At 42.2% G+C, this 18,385-nt stretch overlaps 3 protein-coding genes across 6 annotated transcripts; 2 read left to right on the forward strand and 1 right to left on the reverse strand.

Moving 5' to 3' along the window:
- The first annotated feature begins 651 nt into the window (after positions 1-651).
- Positions 652-4,170, forward strand: LOC147253243 (uncharacterized). Of its 3 annotated transcripts, XM_086217177.1 has the most exons (5): positions 654-1,217; positions 1,532-1,638; positions 2,036-2,107; positions 2,330-2,476; positions 2,686-4,165. In XM_086217177.1, the coding sequence occupies exons 1-5, from the start codon at positions 1,205-1,207 to the stop codon at positions 3,037-3,039; spliced, it is 693 nt and encodes a 230-aa protein (XP_086073303.1). In that variant the 5' UTR covers positions 654-1,204; the 3' UTR covers positions 3,040-4,165. The 3 variants fall into 3 exon arrangements, with proteins under 3 accessions (XP_086073305.1, XP_086073303.1, XP_086073304.1); XM_086217179.1 differs by lacking the exon at positions 2,036-2,107 and having other exon boundaries at positions 652-1,217; positions 2,686-4,170; XM_086217178.1 differs by lacking the exon at positions 654-1,217 and having other exon boundaries at positions 1,302-1,638; positions 2,686-4,168.
- Positions 4,171-5,288: 1,118 nt separating this feature from the next.
- On the forward strand, positions 5,289-10,993 carry grwd1 (glutamate-rich WD repeat containing 1). Its single transcript, XM_086218310.1, has 7 exons — positions 5,289-5,558; positions 5,640-5,757; positions 6,751-6,913; positions 6,996-7,206; positions 8,233-8,378; positions 9,517-9,708; positions 9,923-10,993. The coding sequence occupies exons 1-7, from the start codon at positions 5,333-5,335 to the stop codon at positions 10,229-10,231; spliced, it is 1,365 nt and encodes a 454-aa protein (XP_086074436.1). The 5' UTR covers positions 5,289-5,332; the 3' UTR covers positions 10,232-10,993.
- Positions 10,661-16,080, reverse strand: cdc42ep5 (CDC42 effector protein (Rho GTPase binding) 5). 2 transcript variants are annotated; one of them, XM_086218312.1, is made up of 2 exons: positions 15,956-16,080; positions 10,661-12,460 (listed from the first exon to the last, which is right to left on the reverse strand). In XM_086218312.1, exon 2 carries the CDS (start codon positions 12,456-12,458, stop codon positions 11,547-11,549), a length of 912 nt encoding a protein of 303 aa, XP_086074438.1. In that variant the 5' UTR covers positions 12,459-12,460; positions 15,956-16,080; the 3' UTR covers positions 10,661-11,546. The 2 variants fall into 2 exon arrangements, with proteins under 2 accessions (XP_086074438.1, XP_086074437.1); XM_086218311.1 differs by lacking the exon at positions 15,956-16,080 and adding an exon at positions 13,178-13,347 and having other exon boundaries at positions 10,662-12,460.
- Positions 16,081-18,385: the final 2,305 nt, after the last annotated feature.

Consider the following 18,385-nt stretch of genomic DNA (forward strand, 5'->3'; position numbering starts at 1 on the left):
AGAAACTGTCCTGCCTCCCTTGGCCTTTGTTCAAAACAGGACACATAGAAGAACAGTTCCTGTCTAACCTTGAGAAACAACATTGACTTGCTTTTCTTTCATTGGTAATTAGATAAAGAAAACCAAATTAGCAGACATGATGCAGTGCAACATAACCTGAGGGAACAGAACTAACAGGATGATGACAGCTGTGCTCAATGTGAGACATCATCGTCTCACCGTCCGTCTCTGTGGAGACGAATCGAACAGGAAGGACTAACCAAAGAGCTGTCACACATGGAATGACTTGCAAGTTCTGGCAGTGCAGTGTTGCAATCCCGTTTGTCAGTTTTTCAAGAAATATGATTCTGGATTTATTGAGAGGGAGAAAAAAACGGATCATGTGATGATTAAACAGGATGATATTGCGCACTGGCTCTGGTGGGATAAAGAGTGAGAGATCCACAAGCTCAGAGGTGTGGGGGAGAGTCCAAATGAAAAACATACGCTCCAACGGCATGACTAAGCCTCACTGGGCCTGGTTTGGAGGGGGAGGGTGGGGGTCAGGGAATGTGGGGAGCAAGGGGGAGGGGGCCGGGTCAGTCAATAGTGAGGTAAAACGTGTGGCGGTGGGAGGGGCGGGGACTTAAAGGGAGCAGACAAGCAACCCAGCATAGCACTTTCACTTTGAGCGAAGGCTCTGTCTGAGTGAGGATACACAGAGTGGCCAGAGGGAGAGACAGAGAAGAGGAGGCAAGTCCCGCTTTATCCATTAACCAGTTTCGAGGGAGAGAGAGGTGATTCAAATTAGGCTGTTCAGGAAGCTTCTAGGTCAGCGGGGAGGGAGTGAAAGGGGAAAGACAGAGAGATATAGGAACAAAAAACAAAAATCAAACAAAAGCTTTTATAGAAAAAGGCTGCAGCCACTCAGGCTTAAGTGGGAAAATCCAAAGTGAGAGAGCAGCATGGCGTGAGAGGATAAATGAGGCATTTTGTTGGAAAGTACCACAAGGAAGGAATATGTAAAGGATGTCAAGCAGAAGACTACATATCAAGCTCTGAAGGGGAGAAGAGACAGCAACGCACTCAGTGTCAAAGACCTCAAGAAACCACAGAGGAGGAAACTTTGCCTTTCACAGACTGACACAGAAACCCCTGTCTGTGTGTTTGTGATTGCTGTCAACCAGAGAAATGGAGAAGTGTCCATTTTCAGAAAGATAAAAGGATGTCACTGCCAGGTGAGACGCAAGTGCATGTTAAAGTTTCTTTTAAACTCTAGATGATTATGTAATATTGTGCCTTCGCACATTGTTGGTTTTTATTGCCAAAAAAAGCATTTCCGCTTTCTGAATTCAATTAGTGGCTGTAGATGTTGCAACAGCGGGCCATTTTTCGTGTTGTTTTCTGCAGAAAATAACTAATTGAAGCAGGAAATGATGTCATGTTTTTCAGTAGGCATGCCGTTCGGACAAGCCTGAGAAACCACAGAAAGTTTCCAGCAATTATCTGAATGTGTTCTGTCCGTCTCTTCTCTGTCTCATGTCTCCCACAGTTTTGCTCTTGCTATCACTCTTGACTGTCCAATGTGGTGGATGTGGCTTTGACTACGAGGGTGTAAAAAACATTAAAACGACTATCGACTCCAACCCAACTGGATTTGTAAGTTAAAGCCTTTGGACTTTGATCACTCAAATTGTACAGTGTGTGTTCCATATTTCTACAATGAGTATTCCTGTGTGTGTGTGTAGGGGAAGGAGATGTTATCAAATCTTCTCTTTATGTTGTTTATGATCAGCTAGTCGGTACCATGAATGATCAAACATCCTGTTCTAAATGATAAGCTGCTTGCCAAAAAAAAAAAGAAAAGAAAAAAAAAAGATAAAAGCAGGCAGACATGTGTAACAAGTCAAGGGGAACAAATTGTGTGGTTCCACTTTTGTGGTTCTCTCCTTCATAATGTTCTTGTCAACCTCAGGAATTACTGGATGAAACTTATTACAGTACAAAAGTTAAACAGTTTCTTATGCTTTCCCATCTTCTTCTTTGCTCCTTTTAGCGGAGAGTATTTCCTAAAAATTACCATGTCGTGCACCACTATACAAAAGGCATGCTGTGTGATACTGATCCGGTGAGTGACCAGATACGAGGCAGAAATGATATGCAATAAAAGGACTGACTAACATTCTGCAGGAGACTTTGAACAGGATAATAATAGATTGACCAGAATTTACACAGCTCATTCTGGCCTTAATTGAAAATGAGCAACTGATTTGTTTCCTGTGGGTTTGAGTCCTGTTTTGCAAAGCTAACCTTCTTGTTGTTGTTGTGTTCTCCTTACCTTTCCCTCCAGTGTTGTGTGTTCCCTGCTGCAATAGTCCTCCTGGATTCCTGGGACGTGCTTCTCAAAAACCTCTGGGACGAGCACCTAAATCACTCCTTAATCCTCGACTTAAAGCAGACACTGGATAAAATCATCAGAAAGAACAAGAACACAGAGGTATTGCTGGGTTTTTTATACAATTATATAAATATATATGTTTATTTGTACAGAATTCATATTTTAAGAACCTGATTTTTTTTGCTATCCTTCTTATACATAAAAAACAGTGCTGCAGTATTTGGATGTTTTAATCTTTATTTAAATGGATTTATATTTCAGTAACAACAGTTGAGTTCTATGTCTTATAAATGTGTTCTTTGTCCCAGAGTTTCCAGGGGGAGACAGACCTGGCCCAGTACTCCCCTCTCTCCTCCTCTCCAGAGGAACTCCTCAAGCTAACATCCGAGCTGCTGGCTCGCTGGCTCGAGGTGGGATGCTTACCTTCCATTGAGACCTGCTCCCTCCCCACGTTGCCCCCGCCTGTTGAGAGGAAGGACTACGGTCCAGCCAGGGCCAGACTCTTGACCACCCGAGCCATCAGCAGCCAGGAGGAAGAACAGCCTGGCAGGATGATAGACATTACCCAGCCTCCGTCCAGCTGCGCTTCAGCATCCCTCTCTTATTCTGCTTCTGTCTGGAGCCCCTTGCTGTTCAGACTCTACTGGTGGTTGCTGCCATAGGAACTAAAAATGGATCGTTTCAATGATGCACACAAAATGCAAGACATTTCCTGGCACTGAATGATTGTTTCTTCTATTTGTGTTGTTATGCAGTAAGCTTTGTTAATATGAAGTGACATGCACAGGTTGCATTTAATGTCCAAAGCTAGTTCAAGTAGCTACTGTCCAACAGTGCTGTGTAACATCTGATATCACAGATTATAAACGTATAGCCTTCCTGTCTAGAACAAGCCACAAGCTCCAGCTAGCTACGCTCTTCCTGCTAATAAGAGATCAAAGCTGACCAAGCCAATGCACATAAGCCATCGTCTATTTGATGTGGAATTCATCACTGTTTACAATGAATGTTATGGAAGTGTAAGATATTATCTATAGACGTTTACTTTTGTATAAAACTGTAAATTAAAACCATTTAGATATATTTTGTGTTATAATATCTCAAAGGTGAGACACTGTTTTTATTATCCAACTGGAGAAGAGGGGTCTCACAGTCATAGATGGTGGGCCTCCTCTAAGAGCAGGGCTGCCCCCAGTGAGGCGTGCTGGGTTTACAGAAGTTAGGATTAGGATGCCCAGATATCGAAAAATAAAATAAAATAACAGGCCTAACAACGAAAAAAAATCACAGTTTTCTCTTTTAATCGGGCAAAATGTCTGAAGGCTCATTGATTATTAATTATTAGTTTTATAATTTGATCAGGGTGCAGAGTGATACTGGTAGCTGAAGGACTATTTTTCTATGCGGAAGTACCGTACAAAACTACATTTTACAGTCACTGAAACACGTATGGTTAAACTGTTACCCGACTATGCCACAGCTTGATTATTATTCAATGTAAAGAACATGGGATCTTTATCACGGTGCTTGTTTGCCTTTGGCTCTCTATGTTATGATGTTTCAGTTCTTCGAAGAGGAAAATTCTGGCACCTCGGTCTTTGATAAAGCTTGACACAGGGTGTGCCTCCTTACATTACAACTTTAGGATCCTTATCATGGTACTTCCAATCCCATAAACCATTAACTATTTGGCAAAGCTAATATTGATGGTTTTTATACCTTCAAAGTAACACAAATACATGAGTCATTCATTCGTTTTTGACTCTTGGAAAGTTGGAGAAACAGTTCATTTGATCATAATCCTGCCCCAAATCACTGTTAGGCTGTTGTACGTGACGTCTCTTTATTCTTTCACCTCCATTCACTCTCACCTGACCCCTGTTTCCGAGGTTTGCCTCACACTTTTAAAACCTCTGCTCTGGAGAAACGTCTCTGCTGTGTGTTTTCAATCCGCACTTCCTTCTCTGCTAAAAGTCTCGATATATTCAATGCCCATTCACCTGAGCTCCACCGTTACTGCCGCCCCTCGGGAGTCACCCCCGGTTCACCGACAGCTGTTACCAAACTCAGATCAAAAGTGAAAGACAAATCTCAGATGCAAGCAGAAAAAAAGCTCCTGACATTTTCCAACCCTTGTGATCCACATGAGAAAGAAACATTTAGTGCTTGCACTTGCCCCTGCCTGCACACACCCACGCATGTTATGTGCACTATCGTCCTCACAGGACCCTCCTAAATCGTTTCATAATCTGTAAAATACACAGATATGTGGCTTTGGCCACTTTAGGACCAAAGTTTTGGCTTGCATGTCAAGTTTTTATTGTGTTTTTATCCCACTGATCATTTTTGTCATAATCTGGAAGGAAAATGACAAAGAATTAGATCATGCTGCAGCTGGAAGCAAAGTCTTAGGTTAGGAAGCTAAATGAAGCTGTAGTCAAATGTCTTGTTTTTCAACGAGACCCTAAAAGCAAATTCCGAATACCTGTTTGTGGAAAACACTTAACTACCTCAAATATCCAAATCCTTGTTTCCCATCTGTGGAGCAGGGGCGCAATGACTGTGCCAAGCTGTGCAGCTGCACATCTCACATGTTGCAACTTGAAATAAACGCAAACTCACTCAGACACCGTGGGCGTAGCATGACACCCCAAATCGCTCATGTGATTTTCCTGAACTGTTCTCCTTCAGAGGCAGCTCGACTCTGAATATGTCCCATGAATGTTTAGGCTAAATAGTTTGCGCCATCTCTGAGACAAATATTTGTGAGTCTGATCTTTCCTGGCAAGAGTGGCTGAAGCGGCAGAGGGGCCAGCTGAATTCCCGTAAAAGGGGGAGACAGTGAGAGAACGAGGGGGAGTGAGGCGACAGGGGAGGGGAGGGTGACTGTGCAGCGTGTTTAAACCACGTGGTCAGTCAACATACCGGAAGTACGCGAAGTCTGACTCTGCCAAGATGTCTGCTCCCGGTGAAGACACGTTTGCTGAGGAAGAAAGGGAGATGGAGGAGATGGACGAAGTTGGCAGCGACGATGACGATGAAGGAGTAGAGATGGAGGAGGAAGGAGCGGATGGAGAGGGCGAAAAGAAAGTATACGTCCCCGGAATCGAGCCTCTTCAGTCGGGAGAGGAGCTGGAGATGGACCGGTCCGCGTACCGCATGTACCACGAGTGCCAAACAGGCGAGTTGTTGCTAAACGAACTGGCATGTGAGTGAATTTTGCAGACTGCAGGGTGAATGACAGTTGTCTGTTTGTGTGCAGGAGCTCCATGTTTGAGCTTCGACATCTTGAGAGACGGAGACGGAGACGGGAGGGAACAGTTCCCCCTGTCCATGTTGCTGTGTGCGGGAACACAAGCTGACACGGCTCTGGCCAACAGGTCTCTTACTTACAGTCTTATAAACAATATAAACAACGTACATGACGTCACATCCGTCAGCACCTGATAGCAATACATTTACTTTATGATTATATGTCTTTTTTTTTGTTTAAAGGTGATCACGAGTGAGAACATCCCAGATAATCGTGTCTTTGTTGACAAATAAAAGTCAAACAGATGAGCACAATCAGGATGAAAATAAGAGGATGTACAGGGTTTCTGTGTGGGGATGTAGACTACGAATCTGTATATGTTGACGTGAAGCCAGCGGGGATCCATCCAATCCAGCAGATTGACGATCCATGTGTTAATCGGTGTAGTGTTGACGCAGTGTCTCCAAATGTAAAACAAATAACTGTCATAATGTAATTATAAAACAGATCTCTCAACTGGGATGATCTTCCTAATATTTACAACTGTGGATCTGTTATTCATCAACCCTGTTTTATCATTGATTTGAGACCACACTTGTGGATCTGCATTTTAAGTAACTGAGGAGAAATATTTCGTCATTGTAGTCGAATATTATTATTATTGGCCATCTGTACTTGCCGTGAGTATCCAGCGGCGGATTCTAGTTGTGACATGTAAAATTAGAGGAACAGTTTGATTCTTTTCACTGTGTTTGTAAATGTTATTCCTGAACTGACCTCTGACCCCATCACAGTTTTGTTTTATTTATGTTCATAAAAATTAGTGTGATGTTACAGTCTGAACCCCTACTGGCAGGTAGAACATGTACTATATTAACAGTCCGTTTATCACTATCATTCACCAAGCTGGTATTTCAGGGGTTTTTCTTATCTGGAAAGTTTTCTCTTTCTATAATAAAGTTTATGAATACATTTCTTTGTGTATTCAAACTCAGATTATTTAATCACAGATTATTTTCCTACATAGTTTTACCATCATTTGCATGTTGTTCAAATAGAAAATCTGAATTCAGCCTCTTTTTCATCTAATTTATTAAATTCATCTCTGGATGTCTTGCAGACTTCTTGTCATCCGCATGCACAACCTACACGGAACAGAGAGAGGAACAGAGGGGGAGGAAAGCAGTGACGAGGACAGTGATGACGAGGAGGAGGATGCAGACAAAAAGCCACAGATGGAACTGGCCATGATGCCTCACTACGGAGGGATTAACCGAGTCCGGGTGTGTTGACATTTATATGTCGATTACGTCTCCAATCTCCGAAACTGGTCCTAACTTCTCCCATGATTCATTTTGTCTCCAGGTGACCCGCCGTGGGGACCAGTCACTGGCTGCTGTCTGGTCAGAGAAGGGACAGGTAGAAATATTTGACCTCCGTGCTCAGCTGGAGGCCGTCCACAGTTCTGCAGCCATGGCGGCTTTCATCAGCCAGCAGAAGGAAGCGACGCCACTCTTCAGTTTCTCAGGACACATGACTGAAGGCTTTGCCATTGACTGGTCACCTGTGGTACCAGGTAGGTGACACCTGGAGCTAAAATTAAATTTGTGCATCATAAACTCCTCCTTGGTCATAATTGGCAGTAGAACTAACAGGGCAGGTAACCACACTATCTCATTGTTACAGTATGTATTGTATGGAACGCACGCCAGGCTGCTGCTCGTCTAATTTCTAGGGTGTGCAACACAAAAGGAACACACCCTCTCTCTCTTTCTCTCTCTCTTTCGCTCTCTCTCTCACTCTCGCTCGTTCTCTCTCTCCATCCATCCATCATTCTTCAGTCTCTTGATGACAACTGAACCTTTTTATGATCACTTGTCATTGGTGAAGCATCATTGAACAGAACAAAATGTAATTTCCTCAGCTCAATTCCTTGGTTTTCCTCAATATCCATTGAAATCAGAGATAATTTGATTGATGTGTAACAAACACATGAGCTCCTCCATTGAAAAAAATATTTTATCACATGTTATTGTTAGCAAAATATGTGCTGAACGTTAGGGATACACAAAAATACAGAAATATATTGCAACTTTTTTGATGATACCATATCAATATTCCAGTTGCTAGTATTGACACTGCATTGCAGCATACAACGATTTATCGGTATTGAAGTGAGTGGCACAAGAATTATTGATTTTATAGCAGCTACATTTTCAGCATTTAGCAATAATGTGAAATTTCTCAAAATATTCTAATAAACTGGAAATTTTCAATTAAATAGCACATTAAGTTATTAATGTATTGTGATGTACACATTACTAGACTACCATAGTGGTATATGGCATTCTTCAGCTCTAGAAATTGTCAGTAAATTATGCTTGTGTGTGTGTGTGTGTATTTATAGAAGTTGCAGGAGCGTAAAGTAGGTGTTTGTGGTTTGTGTCTTAGCTTCTGCAAGAGAATTTGACGCAAACTCATGTTGAAACTGTGAGCTATAGTTTCAAAACGAACAACCTGTACGTTGTATGTTTTTTTTATATGATGTAACAGATTCAAGTGCGATGTTCTACATGTGTGGATGCCTGTTCTTCGTCAACAGGTCGTCTTGTCAGTGGAGACTGTAAAAAGAACATTCATGTGTGGGAGCCGCAGGAGGGAGGAACTTCCTGGAAGATTGACCAACGACCTTTCAGCTCCCACAGCAAGTCAGTGGAGGACCTGCAGTGGTCGCCTACCGAAGCTACAGTACGTTAGTTGCACAAGTGTTGGAGTGCTTTGGCCTCTGAGATCCTCGCTAAGTCCACATGGGGCCTTTGTGAGATTGTGTTCCCTCCTAAACTAGAAACACATGTGCTCAATATTTGAAGTTCGTGTTGTAATTGTCATGCAAGATCCTCACCACCCCCTCCGCCAAGCAGCTGTCCTCACAACTGCAGTTGCTTCCTCCACTCATCCTAAAGAAGTTGATTTTCCTCACAGGGATTAAAAAAGTTAACGTTAGTGGTTGAGAGCTGCGGAGATGGAAGAGGCAGAGACAGGGTGTGGTGAGGAAAATGAATGACTGGAATGAATGTAACTATGTTGACACCACAGCTATGCGCTATCACAGGCTTCTCACCGAGACGGAAATCTATAACTCAGGTCAGCTGCTACAGTTAACAGGTCACCAGACCAGTCCCTGCTTGGTGCCTTCACTTCAGTCTACGTCTGGCCTACTGCTAATGCCAGTCCCGAGCTGGTTCAACTTGCGTAGTTTCTTAGAACCGGCTGACTTTTCCACAGGCTAGACGCCCAACATAGACGACCCCCCCATATAGAGCTCTGCTTTCCCAGCACCATTAGTGTCACAACACCAAGCCTCAGTTTATTCTGAATTTATGTCCAGGACCACAGTTGGAAGGAGACAGCTGGTCTCACTGCTGCTTCAATTTCACATCCCTCTTTGGATTAGACATGCTGGGTGTTACACTAACTTAAAAAAAAAAAAGCCATTTTGAATCAATCATATCTTCGTAATCCCTGCGAGCGTCGTTTCTTGGGTCCAGACCATCAGTGTTGATGCCAATCTGGAACCACTTTTCTGGCTCAAACTGCCTTGGAGTGTTTGGGATGATCATTACAATCTGTTATGTGCTTGGGTGCAAGAGGTAGAGTGGCTGCGTGGTAATCAGACAGATGAAGTTTTAATCTCCCGGCTCCCCAGTGAGGTGTCTAAACCCCAAATTGTTCCTGATAAGCCGGTCAACACTTTTCATGGCGGCCTTTGCCATCGGCGTGTCAGCGGTGCAACATCGTACGAGCGCTGCTAGTCCTGAGGGAGATGGGGTACTGTACCTTAATAGTACTTGTTCATAAATACGTCATTCTCTCTCATACGCTCCAGGTTTTTGCGTCATGTTCAGTAGATCAGTCTATCCGTATCTGGGATATCCGTGCCCCGCCCAACTCCATGCTGTCAGCCAATGAAGCGCACGCATCAGATATCAATGTCATCAGCTGGAACCGGAGCGAACCATTCCTCCTGTCAGGAGGGGATGACGGGCTTCTGAAAGTCTGGGACCTGCGACAGTTTAAGGTAAGAATTTGGAATTCTCAAGGCCCTTAGTACCAGACGTTAACTCAGCTGACGTCTTTTTAAATCAGTAATTGCAGAAGCAGAACACTTACAATTCCTGCAAAACATAAATGTTAAGCTGTTTCATGCTCACACCTACATTATAAAAGCAGAAGTTGTAATTGGATTTATCGCAGCTATTTTGTATTACAAATGACTTCTTGCTGCTCTGCAGACGGGGCGGCCCGTCGCCAACTTCAAGCAGCACAGCGCTCCCATCACGTCAGTGGAGTGGAGCCCCGTGGACTCCAGCGTGTTCGCCGCATCTGGAGCAGATGACGTGGTCAGCCAGTGGGATCTGTCGGTGGAGTCATGTGACGTGGGAGCCAGGGTGGAGGGGATGAAGGACCTGCCCCCTCAGCTGCTGTTCCTGCACCAGGGTCAGACGGAGATCAAGGAGATTCACTGGCACCCACAGCTACCGGGGGTCATGATCTCCACGGCGCTGTCAGGATTCAACGTGTTCAGGACGATATCCGTGTAGTCAGCTCATACAGTGTGTGTGTGCGCGCGTGTGTGTGTATTCAAAGAAATGGATGGATTTACATGAGTAGTACACATTTAATGTGTAAAAAGACCCAGAAATCCAAATATTTCTCAATTAAGGAACTTGTAATAATGTATATAACTTGTCATAATTCTCCTTTTTGACTTTTATTGGTGAATGTAGTCGCCATGATCTCTTTTCAATTCATCTCTGGGTCTGTACAGCTACTAGATGTGTAGGCAGTTTTTAAGCATTCCCTGTTGCATGCTTAAGATAAAATGTTTAAAACTACTTGCCTTTACCTGCACTTGTGTTTTATCAATTGAATACGCTGGAAAAGAAATCCAGGCCAACTGGTCTTAACATTCACTCTATAAATAGTTTTTCCTTCTTACCCAGGAGTCATTTTCTAAGAAAAATAAACTCAGGCAAACTTGTGATCATTTTACAATCCCAATAGTTGTTTATTCACTGTAAACCTCAATAAACCACCGGACATAAAGGTGTTGAAACCAGCATGTTCAATGGAAAAGCACAATGTTCTCTCCCTTTTACAGCATTATAAGATAAAACCCAAAAAAAAAAGGGAAAATTCATGATTGTCTTAGCATTTTAAGTATTTTTCCAGCCCCACAGCCCAAAAAGAAAAAGCTTTGGTAGGCATGAATAAATGCCACATAACTGCACTCTGGAAATAAATCCTAGTTGGTCTGAAGTGGGGAAGACTCACATTGTCAGATGTGGAATGTGACGTGTTCAGTGATTTATCATGCGCAGAATAACTTGATTTTCTGACGTCTCTGAGGACCATCAGTTGTCAAGTTCATAAGACTTAACATTGATAGAAGGACATGGAGATGTAATAAACATGCAATATGAGACGAAGACATTAATATACCACGTTACAATTATACAAATAAGCTCCCTTTAAGGCACTTAAACACAACAGCTGTTGTGGGAGGCAAACATGGTAGAAGCTAACAAAGCCATATCGTTCACTTAACCAGAATCAAACTTCTGCTTCATTGCAAAGCTTCCAGGAGAAAGAAGGAAGTGCTACAAATATTTCATTGTTTAAAAGCAGACAAACAAAAAAAAGGACAGTTTTTTCTGATTAAAAAAACGTCTTTGGCATATCTGCTACCCTTGTAGATAAAGATTCCAGCAGAGCAACATCGTCTTCAAAACCGCTTTTTCATTATGAGTCTTTTAAAAATCCAGTTTGCATTTGTTATGTCTCCCTTTGCAAAGGCACCAATATTAGCATACAGTATTTACTTGTCATCAAATCTCTGGAAACCTTACCTATCCCCTATAGACCAATTTCATCATCAAACTCATCTTCAAATGTGTAGCCCCTCCCTCCTTCCTCTTCCTCCTCCTCTTCCTCTGAATCAGTCTCGGAGTGGCAGCTGTCGACCCGCCTCCTGTCCAATGAAGTCACTCCTTCATACTCGGAGCTGTGTGAGGAGGCAGGACTAGGGGGCAGCTCTACTTTGTGACTGGTGAACTCTGTTTCACCTCCACCTACGAGGTTCTCGCCCCTCTCACTCTCACCCCTGATTGGACTTTGGAGGACCAGATGATCCTCATCCTGGAAGTCAAACGCTTGACCCTCTTCCTCCTCAGACGCTTGGCGAATTATCTCCTCTCGTTTGTCACTGAATCTGACTTTTGGTCGCAACCCCTTTGGTTTGATCCCATTCCCATCTGGTATCCTGCTTTCTCCCATCTGGTTTTCATCCAAGCCAACCAAGTTCGTCCCATTCAGCTCATTCTGCATGTTCACAGACATCTCCATGGCCCCCTTTCCCGGCTTTGTTTCCAGTGAGGATGTGCCACTTCTGGAACTGAACACATCCTCATTGGAGTCGAGTCCCAATCCGTCCATCACCCCTAGTACATCCCCCAACATTGAAGGGCCCAGATCTAGATCCAGGTCCAGGGTGAATGAAGACACTGACTCAGAGTGCTGAAGATCACTATCCTGAGGACTTCCTAGTTCACTGTGGTTGAGTGACACTGGAGAGTCCACAGATGACAGCACACCTGGGCTAACTGGATCAGAACTGGGTGAGCTGGGACCGAGAGTTGACAGGAAGGAGGTATCCCCAAAGGCATCGCCCCCTCTCCCAATGTGCATAGTGTGGCGGAAGTCACCGAGTGGGGCCGAGATCATAGTTGGGTCCAGGCGAGGGGCCCGGGATGATTTGTGGAGCGGCATGACTGCAAACAGAGTTTCCATGAGATGTCTCATACTTAAAGGCAGCAGAGTGAAGACATTAAACAGATGAAACGTTAAAAAAGATGTGCAGCGAGCCCTCGCCCGGCCTCAAGATAAGACAACTTCAGCATGTTGTGCAATATTGTGGGAAGCCAATGAGTGTTCTAGTGAAGCTGTGAGGGCCATGCTGGGACTTGTACTTGAATCACAACCATGCAACGCTAGCACATACTTTTCAATACCCTCAGGGTTGTTTGGACAGAAACACACACTATCTTTATTGACACACAAAAAAAATTAACTTCAGTGGACTTTCACTTACATTTAACTATGCAAAGGACACAAGCAAGAAAAATAAAATTAATAGAAAATGTGTGTCCGTGAGCATTTGAAGTTAATATGTTACTAATTCACATTTAAAGCAGCGTTATAATGCATTTTACAGCATGAGATATTCACTACTAAAAGTTTGTGTGTGTGAGTTGGATTTGGGAGGGGAGGGGGGCATCACAGGCCCACCCCCCCTCCCTCCTTCTCCACTCAACGCTCAAGTTATTCCAACATATTCATAGTAAATAAATCACTTTTATCAGTTCGATGTATCACCTCTAACTTGAAAGCGTCAAAACGAAAGTAGTACTAAAGCAATGAGAGCAGCGTTTGGATCAATGTGCGGATCAATAGACCTGAGTGAGCGTCAGCAAAACATTCAAACTTACTTTCAAAAGTGTATTCTGCTGTTTGTTTGGCTCCCTCCTATGTGTCCGACTTTTTCATCTGTCTTTTTTTAATGTGTTTTCGCCTCTCTCTCGCCTTTTCCCTCGCTCTTTTTCTCTCCGTCGCTGGTCTGTGTGTGAGTGTTTTTTCCAAAGGGATGGGCATTGGGGCGAGGAAGTGACGCCACACTTATTGAGGATCAGACGTCCCTGTCGACTTTACCAGAGCGTCAAACCACATTGTTAAATATAAACACTCCAAAACTGCTAGCAAATGGAACATTTTTTTTATACCACTTATATTGTTACAGGGTTGTGTTATTATGAGCCATATATATTTAAGCTATTAAGCGGGATAAAACAACCACATCTTTTTAGATGTTTGAAAGTTGGTAAGAATTACATTTAAAAGGATCTAAATACAGGTTATGATGACATCAGCTATCATTTTTGGGGTCGTCTCCAAAGCTAAGGTGATATTTAGCACCCTCAGATAAATTTTTAATTCAAAACTTCTATATCTGGTAGGGACGCACGGATTGAGAATTCCAAGGCTGATAATGACACCAGTGTCAGCAGTAATAATTTGGTCCAAGCCGATTCTTTTGGGCGTCTGAAAAGAAGATCATTTTTCACTGGTGTTTCACTGTCAACAGGATTATCCAAAATCTATTTACACCAAACATGGCAGAGGAGTAAAACTGGCTAAGGAGGAACTCACATTTCGGGGCAGATTATTCATAGTGCCCCCTGGTGGTAACAGGAAATTACATGTTTATAACGTTTTAATCAACTCCCACTGGTGGGAAAACCAAATCTATCAGAATTTGTTCAGAAACACCTTAAGAATTGGAGACGATTTACTGTGAAGACTGTGTGTTTTAGACGACAGTGCTACCGTGGTGAGGTGACCATTTTAACGAAACTCTTTCAAGTGCACTCAGATGGTTTGCAGACTTCACACACATTTGATGACAGTCCCAACCTGACATTGTTTACAAACTGAATTGAAGTCATAGTCATAGCTCCACCTAGTGGTTACAGGAAGTGGCAAACATCCTTTGATTTGTATCGCCATGACACTGTGCTGTCTTCACGTGATGTACCGCAACATTATGCAGTGTGTGTTCTTTAACATCCCTGCGACGGACTGGTGACCCATCCAGGGTGAACCCCGCCTCTCACCCAATGTCAGCTGGGATAGGCTCCACCCCCTGTGCAACCCTTAGCAGATAAGTGGTATAGAAAATAGATGGATGGATGGATGGATGGATGGATGTTCCTTAATGTCACCTAGTGGACACAGGAAGTATTACTTAAGCCTCAGTGCATACATTAGCCTGCTTATTTATGCAAAATCCGGATATTATCATCTTTCACCATCCTACTGAACAGCCATATGCTCATTACAGCTGGCGTCTTTAATTAGGGCATGAAAGTAAGAGTGCCAGCAGCCGAGAGTTTGCCTTGGCTGAGGTGTACACTTTCTGAGTTCTTTTTAATTTGATGTTGTTTGTGTTCATCTCTGTTCCCCCTTTTATGCCAGGGAAACAAAAAAAAATCATCATTAGAAGAACAAGACTATTTCAAAGTATTTTTACAACACACAAACATTGGGTGCTAACTTCTGTGAATGCCATGCACAGGTAGCCAATAAGACAAAGATTTTCCAATATACAGCCCATTGTATCAGTGCATTCTGACTTCATGACAAATGTTACCCAAACAAGGTTATTTTACAGGGACAAATTTTTAGACTTGATGTAGTTTGTTTGTTTGTTTGTTTGTTTTTGCCTAACCCTCCTCTTTTCTCAGCCAGCCTTGGTAGAGTAACTTACAACTATGGAGGTCCTTTGCTAACAGCCTATTCAGTGCGTTAGTAAGTATTCGCTTCACTTGATTTGGTGCACCGGAATAAGAAGGGGTTGGTCTTTACTGCAGGATGGCTTATGTGGGTTTTACTTAAAATAATTGACCAGGGCCACATTCAAAGTAATGATGGAGTAGGTCAGCCAGTACAACTGTTGGTGGCTTTTTTGTAGTTTTTGGACAATGGGGCTCCTGATGACACACAGGAATAATCTAGGTCAGACTGTGGCTGCACACATTTACTCGGGGGACCAGGTCGGTTTTGGACTTTGTTTGCAATGAGAAACCCGTCTCGTGATGTGTCATTAGAGTGGAGCAGTTCTTACAAGAAATCAGCGACTCCTCATTGATGTAATAATATATTCAACTGACCCGACTTCTAGTGTCTCAGAACGTCGCCTCTTTCCTATCGAGGCACTTTCTTGGGAAATGATTGAGTTGTTGGGAATTTTATTAAAGACTAGAACACATGCTGCTACAAACAAAGATGGAAACATTCAGTCAGCTTGCTGTAATTCACCGTGTCTTTTCTCAATAATTCTCACCACCGACATGAGTCATACACACAAAAAGAGGTTGCACCAGTTACGTGAGTAGAGCGTAATGAAATTTAGCCCACTTAACCCATCAAAATCAACAGTTTAACATATGTTTCGTTTATTTTTTTTAAATATACATATATACAGGCATGCCCTGTTCGCCTCCTGTGTCATGCTCATCTGTTACCCTCAGAACATTCTTCACAGTGCCCAAGATTAAAATCAGATGGTGACATTAGTCACCCGAGATTCATGCATTCAGGTTGTTAGCCAAGAAGTTCATTGAAAAACTGCGTCAAAGACTTTAAATATGTTTATTTATTTAACAAAATACTGTAAAAAAAATCGAATTCTTTAAGAAGAAGCAGGTTACCTTAAAGTCTGGTAGCTGTAGCCCTGGACTTGCCTTGAAACAATTGCTACACCCATGTTAGACTGAAATTATTGTGAAGGGTTTGACTACAAATACACCGCAACGATGGCACTGCTTAAGGAATGCAGTCAGTGGAGTCCGCCTTCATTTGCTGCCACTTATTTGACACCAGAATATTTCTAAAGGTTGGTTAATGTATGTGTGTATGTATTGTGCACACTTAACGCACGTCAGTCTGACAAGCAACTAACTGGATTGTTTTCAACACAGACTGCAGAGCAGCTGCATCTGGTGCATGGATGCTTGCAAACTACTACTTTTAAATTAAGTTTAATATATTAAATATTGGAGAATGAATGTTTTATGAAGCCGAAGCATTACCACACACACACACACACACACACACACACACACACACACACACACACACATACACACACACAGGCGCGCACGCGCACACACACCAGGTAGTCATACAATAGTACGGGGTTGTGAGTCATTGTTTGCACGATCTAGTCACAAATGCTGGACATACTTGTGTGATGATGTAGCAGACAAAACAACAATGGGAACAAATTATTCATTCACCAGGAGGCACATGATATCATTCATGCTGAGAAATAGACTGGAAATTCTATTAGGTACAGTAGATTATTTTGTAAAGTGTGCACATTGCATTTGACAAGTTAAGCAGGTCGTGACATAAGACATTTTTGTGTAAGTTTAGAACTAAGGCATATATAAATAAATGTATATATATATACATATATATATGTGTGTGTGTGTGTGTGTGTGTGTATGTGTGTATATGTGTTTTATATATATATATATATATATATATATATATATATATATATATATATTAGGAATGAGAATGAGAGGTGGTATTAAAGAATTCACATAAACTGATAAAAGAACAAGTAAATGAATGTGGGATTTAATGTAGCATTAAATTGGCGCCTAGAGGTTTCATGTTCAAAAGAAGTTGTGGAGTAGGCCTGATGATGAATAATCTCTGTTGGAAATGTCAGAAGAACACCAGGACAATGATTCATTGCATCTAGGATTGCCCAGACATTCATCTTCTCCGGAAAAAAGATCATAGGCAATCTAACAATTTGGCTGGGAAGGGACATACCAGTGTCCCCGAGTTCATGCCTATTAGGAGACAGGAAACGAATGGTGAACTCTGTAGTCATGGTGGGCATCACTACGGCCGCCAGGACAACACTCAAACACTGGGAAACACACACCAAAAAAACTGAACTAAAAGAATGGACTAACACCATAGTAAAGACTATCTCATATGAGCTTTTGCTTATCAGGCTAAATAACAGAAGTCAGGTTGAGATATCAGTCTGGGAACATTTCTGGACTCATATCACAAGGACTGAATTATCTGCAACATGAATGCTTCTCCTTAAAGTATCTGTGATATTAAGTTTTCCTTCAGGATGAACGATTCCTCCCAGCTATGACATCGACAGTTGGTTTTTTTTTGGGGGGGGGGGTTTGTCTGTATTTCATTTTGTTATTTAATGTGTTCACTTTATCTTCCTTACATTATCTCAGCTTTGTTATGCCGGTGATGATATGATGATACATATGTTCTGAGCAACAAAGAATGTCTGTACTGTCATACACGAAACCAAAAGGAATTTAAAAAAAAAAAAACTTGAGTTAAAAAACGACATTGTAAACTGTGCTGTTCATACCTAACAAAGTGAATCTTAAAACAGTTGGAGTTATCATTTAAACTCCATAGAGAAGGAGAGAATGTCTAACAGGAAATGACTCCCTTCTGTGAAACAGACACACTTTTACACACGCGCACGCACACACGCACACGCGCACACACACACACACACACACACACACACACACACACACACACACACACACACACACACACACACATTCTCGATGGGAAGCTTACCAGGCCAAAAACATGCAAAGTGACATCATGTTCCAGTGAGAGAGTGTGATGTTTAGATTTCTGGGTCTGCTGGTGTGCCATTTATGAAACAAAGGAAGTGGCCTCCAGCTATTTTACTATTTAATGCTGGAATATGTGTATCCTAAATTAAGGCAAAACCTATTTTGTAATCCATTTGAAGTCGGATATATGTAATAATAAATGAATCAAGCTGAGTGACAAAACTCACTGACATTTATTCGGAAAGCTGTGCGCCTATCTACCTTCTCATTTCTGACGACCGCCACAACTCCTTGGTTTGTGTCATATTCAGCAGGTACCTTGTTTATTTTAAAGCTCATTTTAATAGCTTATCATCAGATTTTCTACAGACTTTTTATTTCATCTTATTTATTTCTTCTAAAACATGGCAAAGGAAATTGTATTTGCTTGTGATAAATCTTATTTCTCACAGCAAGAGTTTGAGAATATGCTTGTTCTGAGCTGAGAGGCAG

Source organism: Aulostomus chinensis, chromosome 11, assembly GCF_037954235.1.
Source record: "Aulostomus chinensis isolate RoL2024-O1b breed Wild chromosome 11, RoL_Achi_v1.0, whole genome shotgun sequence".
In the NCBI taxonomy this organism is placed as follows: Eukaryota; Metazoa; Chordata; class Actinopteri; order Syngnathiformes; family Aulostomidae; genus Aulostomus; species Aulostomus chinensis.